This window comes from Mustelus asterias, chromosome 9 (genome assembly GCF_964213995.1).
Source record: "Mustelus asterias chromosome 9, sMusAst1.hap1.1, whole genome shotgun sequence".
NCBI lineage: Eukaryota > Metazoa > Chordata > Chondrichthyes > Carcharhiniformes > Triakidae > Mustelus > Mustelus asterias.
Window position 1 is genome coordinate 7,166,511 of NC_135809.1, and position 17,341 is coordinate 7,183,851.

General features: G+C 45.4%; 1 protein-coding gene across 1 annotated transcript in view; it reads right to left on the reverse strand.

The window, feature by feature from the left end:
• The window catches only part of cracr2aa (calcium release activated channel regulator 2Aa), a 61,404-nt gene that overhangs the window by 21,107 nt on the left and 22,956 nt on the right, over nucleotides 1–17,341 (reverse strand). The window contains exons 5-11 of the mRNA XM_078219604.1: nucleotides 16,646–16,736; nucleotides 16,418–16,510; nucleotides 12,303–12,490; nucleotides 9,499–9,570; nucleotides 7,044–7,098; nucleotides 6,760–6,848; nucleotides 4,754–5,087 (exon numbers count right to left, since the gene is read on the reverse strand). Coding sequence (XP_078075730.1) covers nucleotides 4,754–5,087; nucleotides 6,760–6,848; nucleotides 7,044–7,098; nucleotides 9,499–9,570; nucleotides 12,303–12,490; nucleotides 16,418–16,510; nucleotides 16,646–16,736 — 922 coding nt within the window. The remainder of the gene's footprint in view (nucleotides 1–4,753; nucleotides 5,088–6,759; nucleotides 6,849–7,043; nucleotides 7,099–9,498; nucleotides 9,571–12,302; nucleotides 12,491–16,417; nucleotides 16,511–16,645; nucleotides 16,737–17,341) is intronic.

The window sequence follows — 17,341 nt, forward strand, 5'->3', positions numbered from 1 at the left end:
CAATCAGCAGATTCATTTTATTATTTAGAGAGTGAGGAGAGAGATTGCGATAAAGTTCGTAAAGACAAGAGGGTTCTCAGAACATGGGATGTGTTTATTTATTTGACCATATTTCGACAGAAAAGATTTATAATTAAAGATTACTTCTAACTTTTTAAACAAGCTGAAAGGGTTAATAATCACATATGTTTAAGAACCACAAAGGTCTCATTATAAGAGCCTTCACAGGTAAACATCAAGGACATTAGTCTGGGCAAAGCTCATTAAATCAGCCACCTGTAACTAGGAGAAAGGGAGGGCTCCATGAGCTGGACTATGATAATTTGAATAATGGAGCAAGCGGAAAGTGATTGTGATTGGTATATGCTAATTACTTGTAATCAAATTTGGAAACTTTCATTGCTTATGTATCTCAGAATACGCCACTCTGGCTCGCTACAGAATGTGAGCTGTAGTTATCCAGCATCCTTGCTATAGCTTGCATCAAAACAGCTGTTTAAGAGAACTCCGCGACTTGGCCTGGTTGCTCAAAGGGTAAAGTTGCGATCAAGTTGTGATCAGGGCGACACAGGGTGGCACAGGGATTAGCACAGCTGCCTCACAGCGCCAGGGACCCCCGGTTCGATTCTCGGCTTGGGTCACTGTCTGTGTGGAGTCTGCACATTCTCCCCGTGTCTGCGTGGGTTTCCTCCGGGTGCTCTGGTTTCCTCCCACAGTTCGAAAGACGTGCTGGTTAGGTGCATTGGCCGTGCTAAATTCTCCCTCAGTGTACCCGAACAGGCGTCGGAGTGTGGCGACTAGGGGGATTTTCACAGTAACTTCATTGCAGTGTTAATGTAAGCCTACTTGTGACACTAATAAATAAACGTTTAGAATTAAAAGGCTGACATCAAAACCCGCAACACAAGCACAATAAATTCCTACAGGTTTTTTTAAAGAAAATGCACTTGTATAAATGTTGGTTATGTTATTTGGGGGGAGATGGTGGTATCATGGTAATGTCACCAGGCTAAACCCTGGGGGAATGGGTTCAAATCCCACCACGGCAGCTGGTGGAATTTAAATTCCATCTAGAATTGAAAGCTAGTCTGGGTAATGGAAACTATTATTGTAAAAACCCAGCTGACTCACTGATCTGGGAATCTGCCATCCGGCTTACACGTGACAACACAGCAACAGGAGTAGGCCATTCAGCCCATCAAGCCTGCTCCACCATTCAATATGATCGGACTCTTCAATGCCTTTTACACCCACTCGCCCCCATAGCTCCTAACGTTATTGTTAATTGGAAATCTATCAATCTCTGCCTTAAACATACTCAATGACAGAGGTCTGCGCTCCAGAATTCCAAAGATTCACAACCCTCTGTGCAAAGAAATTTCCCCTCATCTCGATCCGAAGTGGCTTCCCCCTTATTTTGAAATTCTGCCCCCCTGGTTCTAGATTCCTCAACGAAGGGAAACATCTTACCCACACCTACCCTGTCTAACCCTTTAAGTACTTTGTCGGTTCAATGAGATCATCGCCCATTCTTCAAAACTCTAAGAGAATACAGGCCCAGTTTGCCCAATCTCTCTTCATAAGATAGTCCCGCCATTCTGGGAACAAGTCTGGTGAATTTTGTGATGATACTGTGCCTTTAGGAAATGTATTTTAGTCATGTTTTTGTGCAGGATAGTTTTTCAGCAGGCTAACACAGTGCCACTGGGTCTATAACTGGCAGCCTCTGCTGTTACTGCAGCAGTATAATTGATCTTAATTGATAGAATGTTTCTTTTAATCTGGGCGAAGGCAGGGTTATTACTTTAGTGTTTTCCCCTGGGGTTTTGCAAAGTAGGGCTTGATTAGGATGATTGACAGGGAACAAATTGGGTGACTGGATGGAGCTCGGCTTAAACAGAGAAATCAAGCTTAGTTTGCTGTTTGGAGTTGTTAGAGAGCAGTGCCTCACTTTCCCTCTCTGCATTTTGAGACTGGGATCTGCCAGACTGGGATCTGGCACGGTGGCACAGTGGTTAGCACTGCTGCCTCACAGCGCCAGGGACCCGGGTTCAATCCCGGCCTTGGGTCACTGTCTGTGTGGAGTTTGCACATTCTCCCCGTGTCTGCGTGGGTTTCCTCTGGGTGCTCCAGTTTCCTCCCACAGTCCAAAGATGTGCGGGTTAAGTTGATTGGCCATGGTAAATTAACCCTAGTGTCAGGGGGATTTGCAGGGTAAATATGAGGGGTTACGGGAATAGGGCCTGGGTGAGGTTGTGATTGTGCAGAGTTGATGGGCCAAATGGCCTCCTTCTGCACTGTGGGGATTCTATGATTCTACGGATTCTATGCCAGAAAACAAATCTCTTTCTCTGAGGTTCTGCTGTTTGAGGATGGATCTTTCTCTGGAGGCTGCTGTATGAGAGTCAGAAGACAGGTGTCTGTCTGGATCTCTGTCCAGAGGGGTTAGGAAGCTGGAAATCTAACATCCACATAAGCATATCTGTTTTTGGTGCTAATTGGTTCTGAAGAAAGATGTATGTCTATGGGGATACTGCTTACATTGGAACTATAGAGATAGCGAACTTTTAAGAATGATAATGTGTCACGTTTAAGTATTTCGAATTGGTAAAAGTTATGTTAATTATTTTGGTTATATTTTAGCTTTGTTAAAAAAAAAGTTTGTTTTAACAAAAGCTTCCTCATGGGTCAATTGAATCGTACCTGGAGTGAAACACCTTATGGTCACCCTAACGCCAAAATCAAAAAAGGTTGAGGTCTAGGTTAACTCCATAACATACCTTGGAATTTCTGATCTGGCCCCAAACAAACTGGGGGTTTGTCCGGGATTAAAATCTAGAATTCTTTTCTTGGTTTAGGATTATTGATCTCAAAGACAATGAGGGTGAGTATATTTGTGTTTCCTTTTCAGGTGTTGCATTGGGTTGGTTTAGACAAGGGGTACCTTGTGGAATAATGGCTTTTTCAGTGGCTAAAGTTTTCCTGGGAGTGGAAGAAGCCACTTGGGGTGGTTTACAAAAGGCGGTTAAAGCAAAGCTTTTGGAATTGGCAAAGAAACTGCCATTAACATTACCTGAAGGGGCAAGGAAGGCAGAGATAATTACAGTAACAGCTCAACATTGAAAATTGCCAGAAACACAGTCAGAATCATTGGAAATGGCTAGAATTCAATTACAATTCAAACAGCTTGAATTAGAAGCAAAAGAGAGGGAGACAATCACAGCAGAACAAAGAGCAAGAGAATTGAAATAGTTGCATTGCCAAAGGAAAATAATTTAAACTGCTCGAATTACAAACAAGGGAACAAGGGAAGGAATAGCAGAACAAAAAGAAAAAGAGAGAGAATTTGAACTTTAGAAAGTGGAACTGAAAAGTGAAAGTCTACTTAAAATGATGGAGGTAAATGTAAAAGTTGGGACTGGTAATAAGAATAGTGAGGAAGAATGAACCCATCATAGTCAAAAGCCTGGTGAGGATCTGTTTAAATGTGTCAAGGTGTTGCCAAGGTTTGAGGAGAAGGATGTAGAAGCCTTTTTCATTTCATTTGAAAAAGTTGCTAAACAAATGAAATGGTCACAGGCCATGTGTGTATTGTTGATTCAAACAAAGTTGGTAGGTACAGCTAGTGAGGTGTTTGCATCACTTTCAGAGGAGCCATCTGGGGATTATGATGAGTTGAAAGAAGCCATCTTAAGTGCAAATGAACTAGCACCAGAAGCCTACAGACAACGGTTTAGGCCAGGGTCAAATTGTCTTTGAAAATGCACCTTGGGATATTTTACTATGTTACAGACACTGTAGAAATGCAGTTAGTTAATTGTTGAGTGCACCATGGTTAATTTATGTGAAAAAGGTGTGTGCTGAGCTGATGTGAACGGCCTTCTGTGATGTTAGTTTATCTTTAAGAGATTTATTTTAGATCATGATCTCTGCAGCTCTCACAGTCAGTGTTTCTCAGCTCACAGCCTTAGGTGGGAGGAGTAAAAAACTGTGCGTAGATCAGGTGACAAGGGTTGCTTTTAGTTTTGTTTGACTGCAGTGTTACAGGCTGTCTTAGAAGCAAGCTGGAAAAGAAGTCTCTTTTTCTCTCATTGTCTTGCTTTGAAACTTGTAACAGTTAGTTGAAAGAAAGGCTTGTTGCCATGCTGCAGTAAAGAATCTGGGCTTTGGTGTTTTGGAGTGCTGATGACTACAAACTGCTCTGAGTTTTCAAGGACATTTGAAATCAGCATTCAGCCCAGGGAACTGTATTCCAGTATTATGTGAGCTTTAGCCTGTGCAGTGATAAATCTCTTTAAAGGGCTTTGTTGTCAATGCATCTTGGTTTTAATTGGAACACATTAGAGATATTCATGAAGAGTAATACATTACAGTCATTGTTTTGTTTCTTGTTTGTAACTGATAAATGTTCTTGCTAATTTTCTTACTATACATGTTAACCATATTCTTAAATAAACTTTTTGATAAAAGCTCCCTAGTGGGTCACTTGAATCATGCCTGAAGTGAAACATCCCATGCTTATCCTCGCCAAATTCAAGATGCAAAACTTATGATTCAGGTGGGCTTCATAAAACACTTTGGAGTTTCTAACCTGAACCATATCACCTTTCAGAGTCACATTTTGCAATGCTCGGGAAGTATGATTTACATTCTGGCTTTGAGTGAAGTTTTAACGCTCTCAAAATGCCACTTTCCAGGGTACTGGTGATTGTGGTGTTGAATCCGCAGTGAGAGGATAAGAGTTCCCACTTACCTCCACCAAAGCTCCTTTCCCAGTAGGCTCTCTTCCCAGAGGTGGAGGAACTGTTCCCATCTCCACACTGTCCGTTTCTCGCACCAACTCTTCCTCCTCCTCTTCCTCTTCCACCTCCATCCAGTTTTTGAGCTGAATTGTGGGTGGCATTTCAAGAAACTGTGGCAATGGATCCTCTTCAATTGAAATAATTCTCCGTAAGTACTGCCTCTGCCTTGTTTTGTCGAAAGATTCTTTATGCGTCCCTTTCTGGGTGTGGCTACATCCATCTGCATGTTCAGAATTCTTTGAGAATGACTCAGAGTTGCCCAGCTCCTCACAATCATCACCTTTCCTGTAAAAGGTGAGGAACAAGATATAGAACATAAACTGGTTTCCCTCTGAAATATTCTAACTACATTCGGGGTTATGGGTTTTAACAGAAAAAGAAAAGACTTTCTTTTCACACGTAGTTCCAAACTATGTTGGAATATGAGCCCAATTTCCTCAGCCACCTGTCATAGAACAACCCTTTCATGGCAGCGACCAATTTAGTGAACACCGGGCAGCACTGCTGCCTCACAGCACAAGAGACCCAGGTTCGATTCCCGGCTCGGGTCACTGTCTGTGTGGAGTTTGCACGTTCTCCCCGTGTCTGCGTGGGTTTCCTCCGGGTGCTCCGGTTTCCTCCCACAGTCCGAAAGATGTGCGGGTCAGGGTGCATTGGCCATGCTAAATTCTCCCTCAGTGTACCCGAACAGGCACCAGAGTGAGGCGACTAGGGGATTTTCACAGTAACTTCATTGCAGTGTTAATGTAAACCTGATTGTGACTAATAAACTGACATCTTTCCCTCCTTTTAAAAATATTCTGCTTCTTTATTCTCATCACCAAAGTGAATAACTTCACACTTCCCTATATTATGCTCCACTTGCCATCTTGTTATTTAGTCGTTTAACCTGTGTGTATCTCTTTCCAGCCTCTCTGTGTCCTCCCCACAGCTTACCTTTCCGTCTGGCTTGTTATCCAGAGAATATAAGTTCAATTTTCTCAGCCTGTCTTCATAGGGCACCCCCCCCCTCCTCCCCCCCTCCTCCCCCCCCTCCTCCTCCCCCCCTCCTCCTCCCCCCCTCCTCCTCCCCCCCCTCCTCCCCCCTCCCCCCTCCTCCCCCCTCCCCCCCCTCCCCCCCTCCCCCCTCCTCCCCCCCTCCTCCCCCCCTCCCCCCCTCTCCCCCTCCTCCCCCCTCCCCCCCTCCTCCCCCCTCCCCCCCTCCTCCCCCCCCCCCTCCCCCCCTCCCTCTAGTCCCCCAACATTAAGGAGCAATTTAGCCTGGCCCATCAACCTATCCCGCACATCTTTGGGTGGGATTTTATGGCCCCGCTCGTCCCAAAACTGTAAAATCCTGCCCGAGGTCAACAGACCTTCCCATTGTCCTCCCTGTGGTGAACCATAGTTGGTTACCACTATGGGTACTGAACCATAGATGGTTAGCACTATGGGTACTGAACCATAGATGGTTAGCACTATGGGTACTGAACCATAGATGGTTACCACTATGGGTACTGAACCATAGATGGTTACCACTATGGGTACTGAACCATAGATGGTTAGCACTATGGGTACTGAACCATAGATGGTTACCACTATGGGTACTGAACCATAGATGGTTAGCACTATGGGTACTGAACCATAGATGGTTAGCACTATGGGTACTTGTACATATGTCACTGTTGTCACTGTTGGGGTTAGGGTTGGGGTGTTCCACCTGTTGGTATTGTTCTGTGGTACACTCCGGTTGGCTCCGCCTACCTGTAGGGGTATAAAGGTCACTGCACTGCCTGGTGACCCTTTAGTCTGGGATTGTATTGTTAAGCAGTATGCTCCATTCTTGTTACTAATAAAAGCCTTTATTTCCCGGGTACGATCCAGCCTCCCGAGTGATTTAATCGCGCATCACTCCCCTTGCCCGCTCTGATTCCCGTGGCGGGTGGGGCGGTAAAATTCTGGACAGTGACGAGGAACGGACCTGTTTGACAACATCCTGGTGTCTATATGTTGATCAGTATTGGCCATCCTCTGATTCCATAAACTGGAAGATCCGGGAACGGGAGGCTTCTGTGAAATTATAAAGATGTGAATCATTTTACAGTTCCTTCATCAGGTGTAATTTCCAGAGGATCTTTTCACATTCACATCACATTGTCTATTGTCAGAGCAATTATGGCAACACTGCAGCAACTTACTTGAGAATAAACAAAACACGATGTTAAAAAGTTAAAATCATTGAAGGGAAAACAGACAACAACCCACCTGAAAACCAGCCAGGGATAAATCCCGTTCAGCTCGCAGGTGTTTGTTCATTTCTCTGCTCAATGCAATACAAATAATAAAACACTCATCAGCAGTCACAAACATGAATCCAATGAACAATCTTCAATTTGCAATGCTTTTCTGGGAATAATTATACATCAAAACGCATCGTGATTCCCAATCATTCTTTGCATAACTGGCTAATTTACGGGCTAAATGAGACTGGTTTTCCAGAATCTGTTTGTTTTCTATATTACACCAATTGATCTAGATTTTTCATGACTCTACGTTTAGACAATTCAACTGTGATACTGGGACCTGATATTGATACGGGGGAGGTGATGGCCTAGTGGTATTATCACTAGACCATTATTCCATAAGTCAGCTAATGTTCTGGGGACCTGGGTTCAAATCCCAGGCAGATGGTGAAATTAGAATTCAATTTTTTAAAAATTAAGAATCTACTGATGACCATGAAACTATTGTGGGAAAACCCACCTGGTTCACTGGTCTTTTTAGGGAAGGAAATCTGCCGTCCTTACCCCGGTCTGGCCTACATGTGACTCTAGAGCCACAGCAATGTGGTTGACTCTCAACTGCCCCCGGGCAACTAGGGATGGGCAATAAATGCTGGCCCAGACATGAATGAATAAAGAAAAAAAATTTCTAAATCCCCAAAGTTTGCAAGTTGTTGTTTCTTAATTCTTTTTTCATCCCTGTTCCTATTTCTTACGGTCTTGTGGAGTAGTTAGGGGACACAGCCTCTCAGTTTCCACCCTGCTAAACTCCCTCAATATCTTATATGTTCCAATAAGCGCACTTCTCATTCTTCCAAATTCCAGCAAAAATAGGCCTAACCCGATCAATCTTCCCCCATACGATGAAGCCCTTCCTCCCAGGAATCAGCCTAGTGAACCTTCTGTGAACATGTTCCACTGCAAGTATATCCCGCCCTAAGTGACGTGACCAAAAACTGTACAGAGTAATGTAGGTATGCTCTCTCCAATGTGCTGTACAATTCATAGAATCAATTATAGAATCAATGGCAAGGGGACAGGCTCTTTGGCCCAAACTGGTCGATCTCAACCAAAATGCCCATCTGAGCTAACCCCATTTGCCTGCATTTAGCCCATATCCCTCTAAACCTTTCCTATCCATGTATCTGTCCAAATGTCTTTTAAATGTTGTTAATATCCCTGCCTCAACCACTTCCTCCGGCAGCTCATTCCACACACGCACCACCCTCTGTGTAACAAAGTTGCTCCTCAGATTCCCATTAATTCTTTCCCCTCTTAACTTAAACCTATGCCCCTCTAGTTCTCGATTCTCCAACCTTGGGAAAAAGACTGAGTGCATTTGCCCTATCCGTGTCTCTCATGATCTTATACACCTCTATAAGATCACCCCTCAGTCTCCGACACTCCAAATAAAAAGTCCCACCCTATAACCCAGTCCCTTGAGCCCTGGCAACATCCTTGTAAATCTCTTCTGCACTCTCTCCAGTTTAATCACATCTTTCCTATAGCAAGGCGACCAAAACTGAACGCAATTACACAATACACAACACAGTTGTAGCAAGGTTTCCCTATTTTTATACTCCATCACTACCCTGGGCCAAATGAAAGAAAAGAAACCTTCTGCCTCCAGTACCATAATACTGACTCCCTTCCTGGTGAGGTTACGATTTCAAGAATGTTTGATATCACAACTCAATGTTAGCTCCTGCTCTTTGCACAAGTCTCAAATCACTTGTGGTCAAATTACCAGTGGCTGCAATGAGGTGAGCCATGATCTTACTGAATCCCAGAATGGGCTAGAGGGGTTGAGTGGCCTACTCCTGCTCCTAATTTGTACATTCATATGCACCATAGAAAGCATCCTTTCTGGTTGTATCACAGCTTGGTATGGGCTCCTGCTCTGCCCAAGACTGCAAGAAGCTACAAAAGGTCGTGAACAAAGCCCAGTCCATCGTGCAAACCAGCCTCCCATCCATTGACTCTGTCTACACCTCCCGCTGCCTCGGAAAAGCAGCCGGCATAATCAAGGACCCCACCCACCCCGGACATTCTCTCTTCCACCTTCTTCTGTCGGGAAAAAGATACAAAAGTCTGAGGTCGCGTACCAACCGACTCAAGAGCAGCTTCTTCCCTGCTGCCGTCAGACTTTTGAATGGACCTACCTTGCACTAGGTTGATCTTTCTCTACACCCTAGCTATGACTGTAACACTACATTCTGCACTCTCTCCTTTCCTTCTCTATGAATGGTATGCTTTGTTTGCATCGCACGCAAGAAACAATACTTTTCATTGTATCTCAATACATGTGACAATAATAAATCAAATCAGATCAAATGTTGGTTTGGCATCTCACCCTTTGATCATTGTTCACAAGATGTTATAAACTCCAATTTACGAACAGGATTCAATGTTGGAGTCAATACCAGTTCCACACTTACCTGAGGAGATCCAACTGTTTACAGAGGGCCAGCTTCTCTCTCTCCAGGCCCTCAGTCACTCGATAGAGTTCCCTAGGGAAATATATCATTCAACGATATCATTATTAGGCTTCCACATTTAATTACCACTTCGCAATAGTATTTTTTTCTTTAACCCAAGATTTCAACCTTAATTCTTATCACCATAATTTTGTCATTCTCAATCACCCAGGACCTGATAAGAAGCATCCTCATTGAATGAGGTGAGGGTGGAAATTGCTGAGACACTGACCATAATCCTCCATAGAGTCCATAGAATCCCTACAATGCAGAAGGAGGCCATTTGGCCCATCGTGTCTGCACTGACCTCAATCCCATCCAGGCCCTATCCCCAGAACCCCATGCATTTACCCTAGCTAATCCCTCTGACACTAAGGGACAACTTAGCATGACCAATCCACCTAACTCGCACATCTTTGGATTGTTGGAGGAAACCGAAGCACCCGAAGGAAACTCATGCAGACACGGGGAGAACGTGCAAACTCCACACAGACAATCACCCAAACCAGGAATTGAACCTAGGTCCCTGTTGCTGTCAGTAATCCTCCTTAGATATAGGAATGGTGCCAGAGGACTGGAGAATTGTAGGTTAAAGGAACCGTGGTGCACAAAAGCTGTGCGGGACCTAGTCGAGAAGAAAAGGAAAGCGTACAAAAGGTTCAGAGAGCTTGGCGAAGATAGGGATCTAGATGAGTATACGGCTTGTAGGAAGGGACTAAAGAAGGAAATTAGGAGAGCCAGAAGGGGTCCCGAGAAGGCCTTGGCAAGTAGAATTAAGGAAAACCCTAAGGCGTTCTATAAATATGTGAAGAGTAAAAGGATGAGACGTGAAGGAATAGGGCCTATAAAAGGTGAAGGCGGGAAAATCTGTACGGAACCAGTAGAAATGGCAGAGGTGCTTAATGAGTATTTTGCCTCGGTTTTCACAGAGGAGAAGGACCTGGGTGGATGTACTGCGGGCTTGTGGTGGACTGAAAAGATTGAGTATGTGGACTTTAACAAAGAGGTTGTGCTGAAATCTTTGAATGGCATCAAGATAGATAAGTCGCCGGGTCCGGATGGGATCTACCCCAGGTTACTGTGGGAGACGAGGGAAGAGATTGCAGAGCCTCTGGCGATGATCTTTGCATCGTCGATGGAGACGGGAGAGGTGCTGGAGGATTGGAGGATTGCGGATGTGGTTCCTATTTTCAAGAAGGGGAATAGGGATAGCCCAGGAAATTACCGACCGGTGAGTCTAACCTCTAACCTCAGTGGTTGGTCAGCTGATGGAGAAGATCCTGAGGGACAAGATTTATGAGCATTTAGAGAGGTTTAGTATGCTCAAGAATACTCAGCATGGTTTTGTCAAAGGCAGAGCGTGCCTTTCAAGCCTGGTGGAGTTCTTCGAAAATGTGGCTAAACACATTGACAAAGGGAAAGCGGTAGATGTGGTTTGTATGGATTTTAGCAAGGCGTTCGATAAGGTCCCCCATGCAAGGCTTCTAGAAAAAGTGAGAGGGCATGGGATCCAAGGTGCTGCTGCCCTGTGGATCCAGAACTGGTTTGCCCAAAGGAGGCAGAGAGTGGGTATAGATGGGTCTTTTTCTAAATGGAGGTCGGTCACCAGTGGTGTGCCCCAGGAATCTGTTCTGGGATCCTTGCTGTTTGTCATTTTCATAAATGACCTGGATGAGGAAGTGGAGGGATGGGTTGGTAAGTTTGCCGACGACACGAAGGTTGGTGGAGTTGTGGATAGTCTGGAGGGATGTCAGAAGTTACAGAGGGACATAGATAGGATGCAAGACTGGGCGGAGAAGTGGCAGATGGACTTCAACCCAGATAAATGCGTAGTGGTCCATTTTGGCAGGTCAAATGGGATGAAGGAGTACAATATAAAGGGAAAGACTCTTAGTACAGTAGAGGATCAGAAGGACCTTGGGGTCCGGGTCCATAGGACTCTAAAATCGGCCCCGCAGGTGGAGGAGGTGGTTAAGAAGGCGTATGGTGTGCTGGCCATTATCAATCGAGGGATTGAGTTTAGGAGTCCGGGGATAATGATGCAGCTATATAAGACCCTCGCCAGACCCCACTTGTGCTCAGTTCTGGTCGCCTCATTACAGGAAGGATGTGGAAAAGATTGAAAGGGTGCAGAGGAGATTTACAAGGATGTTGCCTGGATTGAGTGGCATGCCTTATGAGGATAGGCTGAGGGAGCTCGATCGTTTCTCCTTGGAGAGACGTAGGATGAGAGGAGACCTAATAGAGGTTTATAAGATGTTGAGAGGCATAGATCGGGTGGACTCTCAGAGGCTTTTTCCCAAGGGTGGAAATGGCTGCTACGAGAGGACACAGGCTTAAGGTGCTGGGGGGTAGGTACAGGGGAAATGGTCGGGGGAAGTTTTTCACACAGAGGGTGGTGGGCGAGTGGAATCGGCTGCCGTCAGTGGTGGTGGAGGCAAACTCAATAGGGTCTTTTAAGAGACTCCTGGATGAGTACATGGGACTTAATAGGATGGAGGGTTATAGGTAGGCCTAAAAGGTAGGGATATGTTCGGCACAACTTGTGGGGCCGAAGGGCCTGTTTTGTGCTGTAGTTTTTCTATGTTTCTAAAAAAATGCAAATTGAAAGGTGATCTAAAAACCAAATGGTAATAACATATGTCAAATCTAATGATCCATTGCATAATTACCTCTATAACGCAGGCTCTAAAATATTTCAAGGTTCAAAACTTGTTTTCATTCTATCAAAGGCAAACCCTTGTGATCACTGCCACGGTACTCACATTTCTCTGTCTTTATGCATTTGACATGTTTCTTCCTCCAATGCCAGTACTTGATGCTGAGCATAAAGGAGGTCATCATCCGCTTTCTGCAGATCTTTCTCCAACTGCTCATTCATCTGTTTTAGTCTCTGATTCTCCAACTTTGACTCCTGCTTCTCACTCTGCAGCTCTGCACACCGTCTCTCCAACTGATAGGGATCCAAAAGATGATAGACAATGAGCTTGGGCTGGCAATTTTCACTGGACTCCGACACACTTAACCTTGTGTAGATAAACATTGTGCAATTTTCAGCAAAGAGCAGTGAGACACAACTGTTAGGCAGGCAATGTTTGCTCTGGGTCCCGGCTATTTCAACAGACTAATGGATTTCTGGGCTCTCAGCCAAGCCTCATATTCTTAGCAGAGAACCCAGACATCCATTGGAGTCCTAAAACATCTGATCCCCAGGGAACATATTGCTCAATTGGCACCTTTAGTTTTCTGATCACTACTGTCAATTTCACAATGTTTATTTTCACAAGGTTAAGAGATTTCAGGTGCTTACACTTGCAGCCATTGAAACTTAAAAGGATCTGGGTGATTGACACTTTTATTGCCCTGTATTAAAGGGATGTTTTTAACATAGTGGACAGTTATGAATGAATTACTTTTTTTTACACATCCTTTTGTCACTATAGGTTCATTGGTTCAATGCAGTGTATAGAAGACCAATGGACTTGGAAATGCCATAGTTTGACTGAGGGACATGAGGGGTCATGGGGAGGGGGTGTTGAGGGGCACAGCTCAGCAAGAGGGAAATGAGGGGCCGTGGGGGTTAGGTGTGGGATGTACCTTGGCATGGAGGCTTAGGGGGGGGCATAAGGAGGGTGGAACTTTTGAACTTGCCTTTCACAAGGTTCCCTCATGAAGGCAATTCTCTATGACACTGCATAAAACACAACAACACATTGAAAAGCTGGCCAGGCTACTTGCAAACTGTCTGCGCCAATCAAAAACAACCACCTAACTATTCTAATCCCATTTTCCAGCACTTGGCGCAGAGCCAGCCTCGGGAATGGCGGTCAGGAATCCTGGAATTGGGTCCCTGTTGCCATTTCTAAAGGGCAACTGAGTCATCCTGACTGGGTGATGATTCAGCCCCATAACTCTAGCTTACCACTGCTCTATAAATCCATGACTGTGTGGTTTACTCACAACACTTTCCCATGTACCTCCATTCAATTTTCCTCTCAACTGGTTCCTGTCACATTGAACCAGACATTATTACAATTATCCCCGACATTACTCAAGGTATTTTCCGGGGAAAAATTCACCCCCACGTTTTTCTTCAGTAATTGGTATTTCTAATGTGGAAAAGAGAGAATGAAACTAAAATTGAACAGAAACAGGTTGATACCTGGCTTGAGGAACTTTGGTTGTGTGAAGAGATTGGAGACGCTGGAGTTTTGAAAAAAGAGTTAGGGGAGATTTCATTGAGTCATGGAGGTTTGCAGCATGGAAACAGGCCCTTCAGCCCAACTTGTCCATGCCGCCCTGTTTTTGCCATCAAGCTAGTCCCAACTGCCCGCGTTTGGCCCATATCCCTCTATACCCATCTCACCCCTGTCAATGCTTTTCAAAAGACAAAATTGTATCCGCCTCAACTACTGCCTCTGGCAGCTCGTTCCAGACACTCATCACCCTCTGTGTGAAAAAACTGCCCCTCTGGACCCTTTTGTACCTCTCCCCTCTCACCTTAAAAGGTTTTTAGTGGAGATGTTTAAACTCTGATGGGTTTAACCACAGCAAGGAGGGAGAAACTACTTCCTCTGGCAAGTGCATCAGTAACTCCGATTGGCTGTCAGAATCTGGGTGTTAAAACATCCGGGTGTAAAATTACTCGGGAAATTTCAGAAACACCAGTTACAATCTTCTTAAATTCTCTGGATTCTGGAACTGCGGCCAATGTGACTATTGTCCAAGGACTATGGAGGAGGGAAGAGGCCCAGTGACTACAGGCCTGTTAGTTTAATGCCACTCGTGGAGAAGCTTCTAGAATCTCTCATCCAGGCAGGAATGACAGTGCAGTTGAGCAGATACTAGCAGACAGTGTGGAGTTGGTAAGGGTAAACCATGTCTAACTAAAGCAGGACTTTGCGATGGGGGTCACCGATAAGGGAGTATTCCTTGGGAATAGAAGTCTAATGATGGAAGAGGCAAAGTCCCTGCTGCCATCAGACTTTTGAATGGACCTACCTCGCATTAAGTTGATCTTTCTCTACACCCTAGCCATGACCGTAACACTACATTCTGCACTCTCTCCTTTCCTTCTCTACGAACAGTATGCTTTGACTGTATAGCGCGCAAGAAACAATACTTTTCACTGTGACAATACATGTGACAACAATAAATCAAATCAAATCAAAGGTGTCAACCCAGGAAAGAGAGACGGGAATATTTTCTAAACAAAGAGAACCTATTAACTGCGGATAAGTCACTAAAGGCGAGTGATGCATATTGGAATCAAACAGGATAATGGAATGTTGGGTTTACACCTCAAGGGACTGGAACACAAGGGGCTGGAACACAAGGGGCTGGAACACAAGGGGCTGGAAGTGATGGTCCACAGAGCTATGGACAGGCCCCATCAGCAGGTAGTGTGTTCAGTTCTGTGCACCACACCTCAGGAAGGCTACGGTGGCCCTAGAGGGTGTGAATGGTAGGAGATTTAAGTAGGTTAAATGATGAGGGCAGTCACATAGACTGGGTTTATATTTGCTGCAGTGTAGGGGTAGGTGTAGGGGTGATCTGATTGGGTTGGTTAAAATGATGAAGGGATTGATAAGATCATTGGAAATAAGGGGAGTAGGCCATTGGGCCCATCGAGCTGTCCTGCCATTCAGTAAGATCTGGGCTGATACAATTGTGGTCTCAACGCCAGCTTCATAGAATTCCTACAGTGCAGAAGGAGACCATTCAGCCCATCAAGTCTGCATTAACAACAATCCCACATAGGCCCTATCCCCGTAATCCCACATATTTACCCTGCTAATCCCTCTAACCTACGCATCCCGGGACATTAGGGGGCAATTTAGCACGGCCAATCCACCTAACCCGCACATCTTTGGACTGTGGGAGGAAACCGGATCACCCGGAGGAAACCCACGCAGACACGGGGAGGATGTGCAAACTCCACACAGACAGTGACCCAAGCCGGGAATCGAACCCGGGTCTCTGGTGCTGTGAGGCAGCAGTGCTAATCACTGTGCCACGCCTGCTCCTCATAACCCTCGTCTCCCTTGTCAATCAACAATCTGTTTAACTCTGTCTGGAATATATTCAGTGATCCACAGCCTCCACCGCTCTCTGGGGGGACAGAATTCCACAGATTAATGACTCCCTGAGAGAAGAAATCCATTCTTATCTCCGTATTGAATGGGAGACTTTTACTTTGAAACCATGTTCCCTCATTCAGGATTCCCCCACAAGGGGGGAACGTCCCCTCAGCATCCACCCTGTCGAACACCTCACAATCTTACATGTTTCAATAAGATCACCTCCCATTATTCCAAACTCCAGTGAGTATCGTCCCAACCTGCTCAACCTTTCCTCATTGGACAACTGAGGAGAAACAGAGAAACTAGAAGCAGGAGTAGGCCATTCGGCCCTTCGAGCTTGTTGCACCATTCATTTTGATCATGGCCGATCATTGAATTCAATATCCTGACCTCCCCTTCCCCCCATATCCCTCAATCCCGTTAGCCCCAAGAGCTATATCTAATTTCTTCTTGAAATCAGAGAACGTTTTGGCTTCAACTACTTTCTGTGGGAGTGAATTCCACACATTCACCACCCTCTAGGTGAAGAAATTTCTCCTCACCTCAGTCCTAAACGATTTACCCCTTATCCTCAAACTATGACCCCCTCGTTCTGGACACCCCCATCATTGGGAACATTCTTTCTGAATCTACCCTGTCCCCTGTTAGAATTTTATAAGTTTCTATGAAATCCCCTCTCATTCTTCTAGGAAAGGTACGATGGGACAGAAGCTATTTTCTCTGGTGGGGGGAAGGCGGGGAGGGCTCCAGAACAAGGGGGCCTCTCGGGGTGGAGTCAGGAATGGCGCCCGGTTTACCCTGTTCTGTTTCTCGATCAGCTGTTCCTGATCTTGTTCTTTTGCTCTCAGCAAATATTCAACTTCATGCCATTGCGATTTCACTTCTAAATTCTGAATAGAAAAAGAGAGACAAGAAAAATTACAAATCTATTCGAGCGTCTGCAAAGTACGTCAGAAATGAATAGACAAATCTAAAAGTTGAAACAAATTTCACCAAGCCTGGGTGCTTTTATTTCAATTCCTTACTTGGTTAAACATTCTGTCTTTTTCACTTCTTATCTGTTGTTCCATTTCATTTTCCAGATGTTTGATTTCTTCACCAAATTCAGCAGCTTTTCTATAAATAATCGACACACATTGGCTGAATTTATCATTCCAAACTTGTCAAGACCCAGTGGCCCCATTCACCCTGGGATCAAATCCCGTAATGGCCACTAAATCTGGTGAGCAGCCAGAAATGGGATTGGCACCGGCGAGATTCCCCCCCATCCCGCCCTTTCTTGGGGGGCGGGGTGAACCTGATTTGCATATATTTTCATAAATTTAAATGTAATTACTGACGCTGTAGTGTCCACCCACAATGCATCATCCTCTCTGGGCGGCATGATGTCACGCCAGAGCGGACCACTGTCAAAAGCCAATACCCGTTCTGATGGCCACTCGGGGGGCATGGAGATGCCTGTACACCCCCGGGGTTGAGGGACAAGTATGGGGAATGCACCCTGGCAGTGCCAAGAAGGGACAGTGCCAAGGGAGCTCCGACACGGGGGGAAACCCTCCTCCATTGGGGAGGGGGATTCCCCTTCTTGTGGTGGGGGGCTGGGGAGGGAAAAAGCCAGAGATGCCTGCGAGGGGATGGGGGGCAGGAGAGGGGAGAGCGCTGAATTCTGTGAGGGGGTGGTGGGGTGGGGTGGGTAGAGCCCCGATGACTGCAAGGAGGGG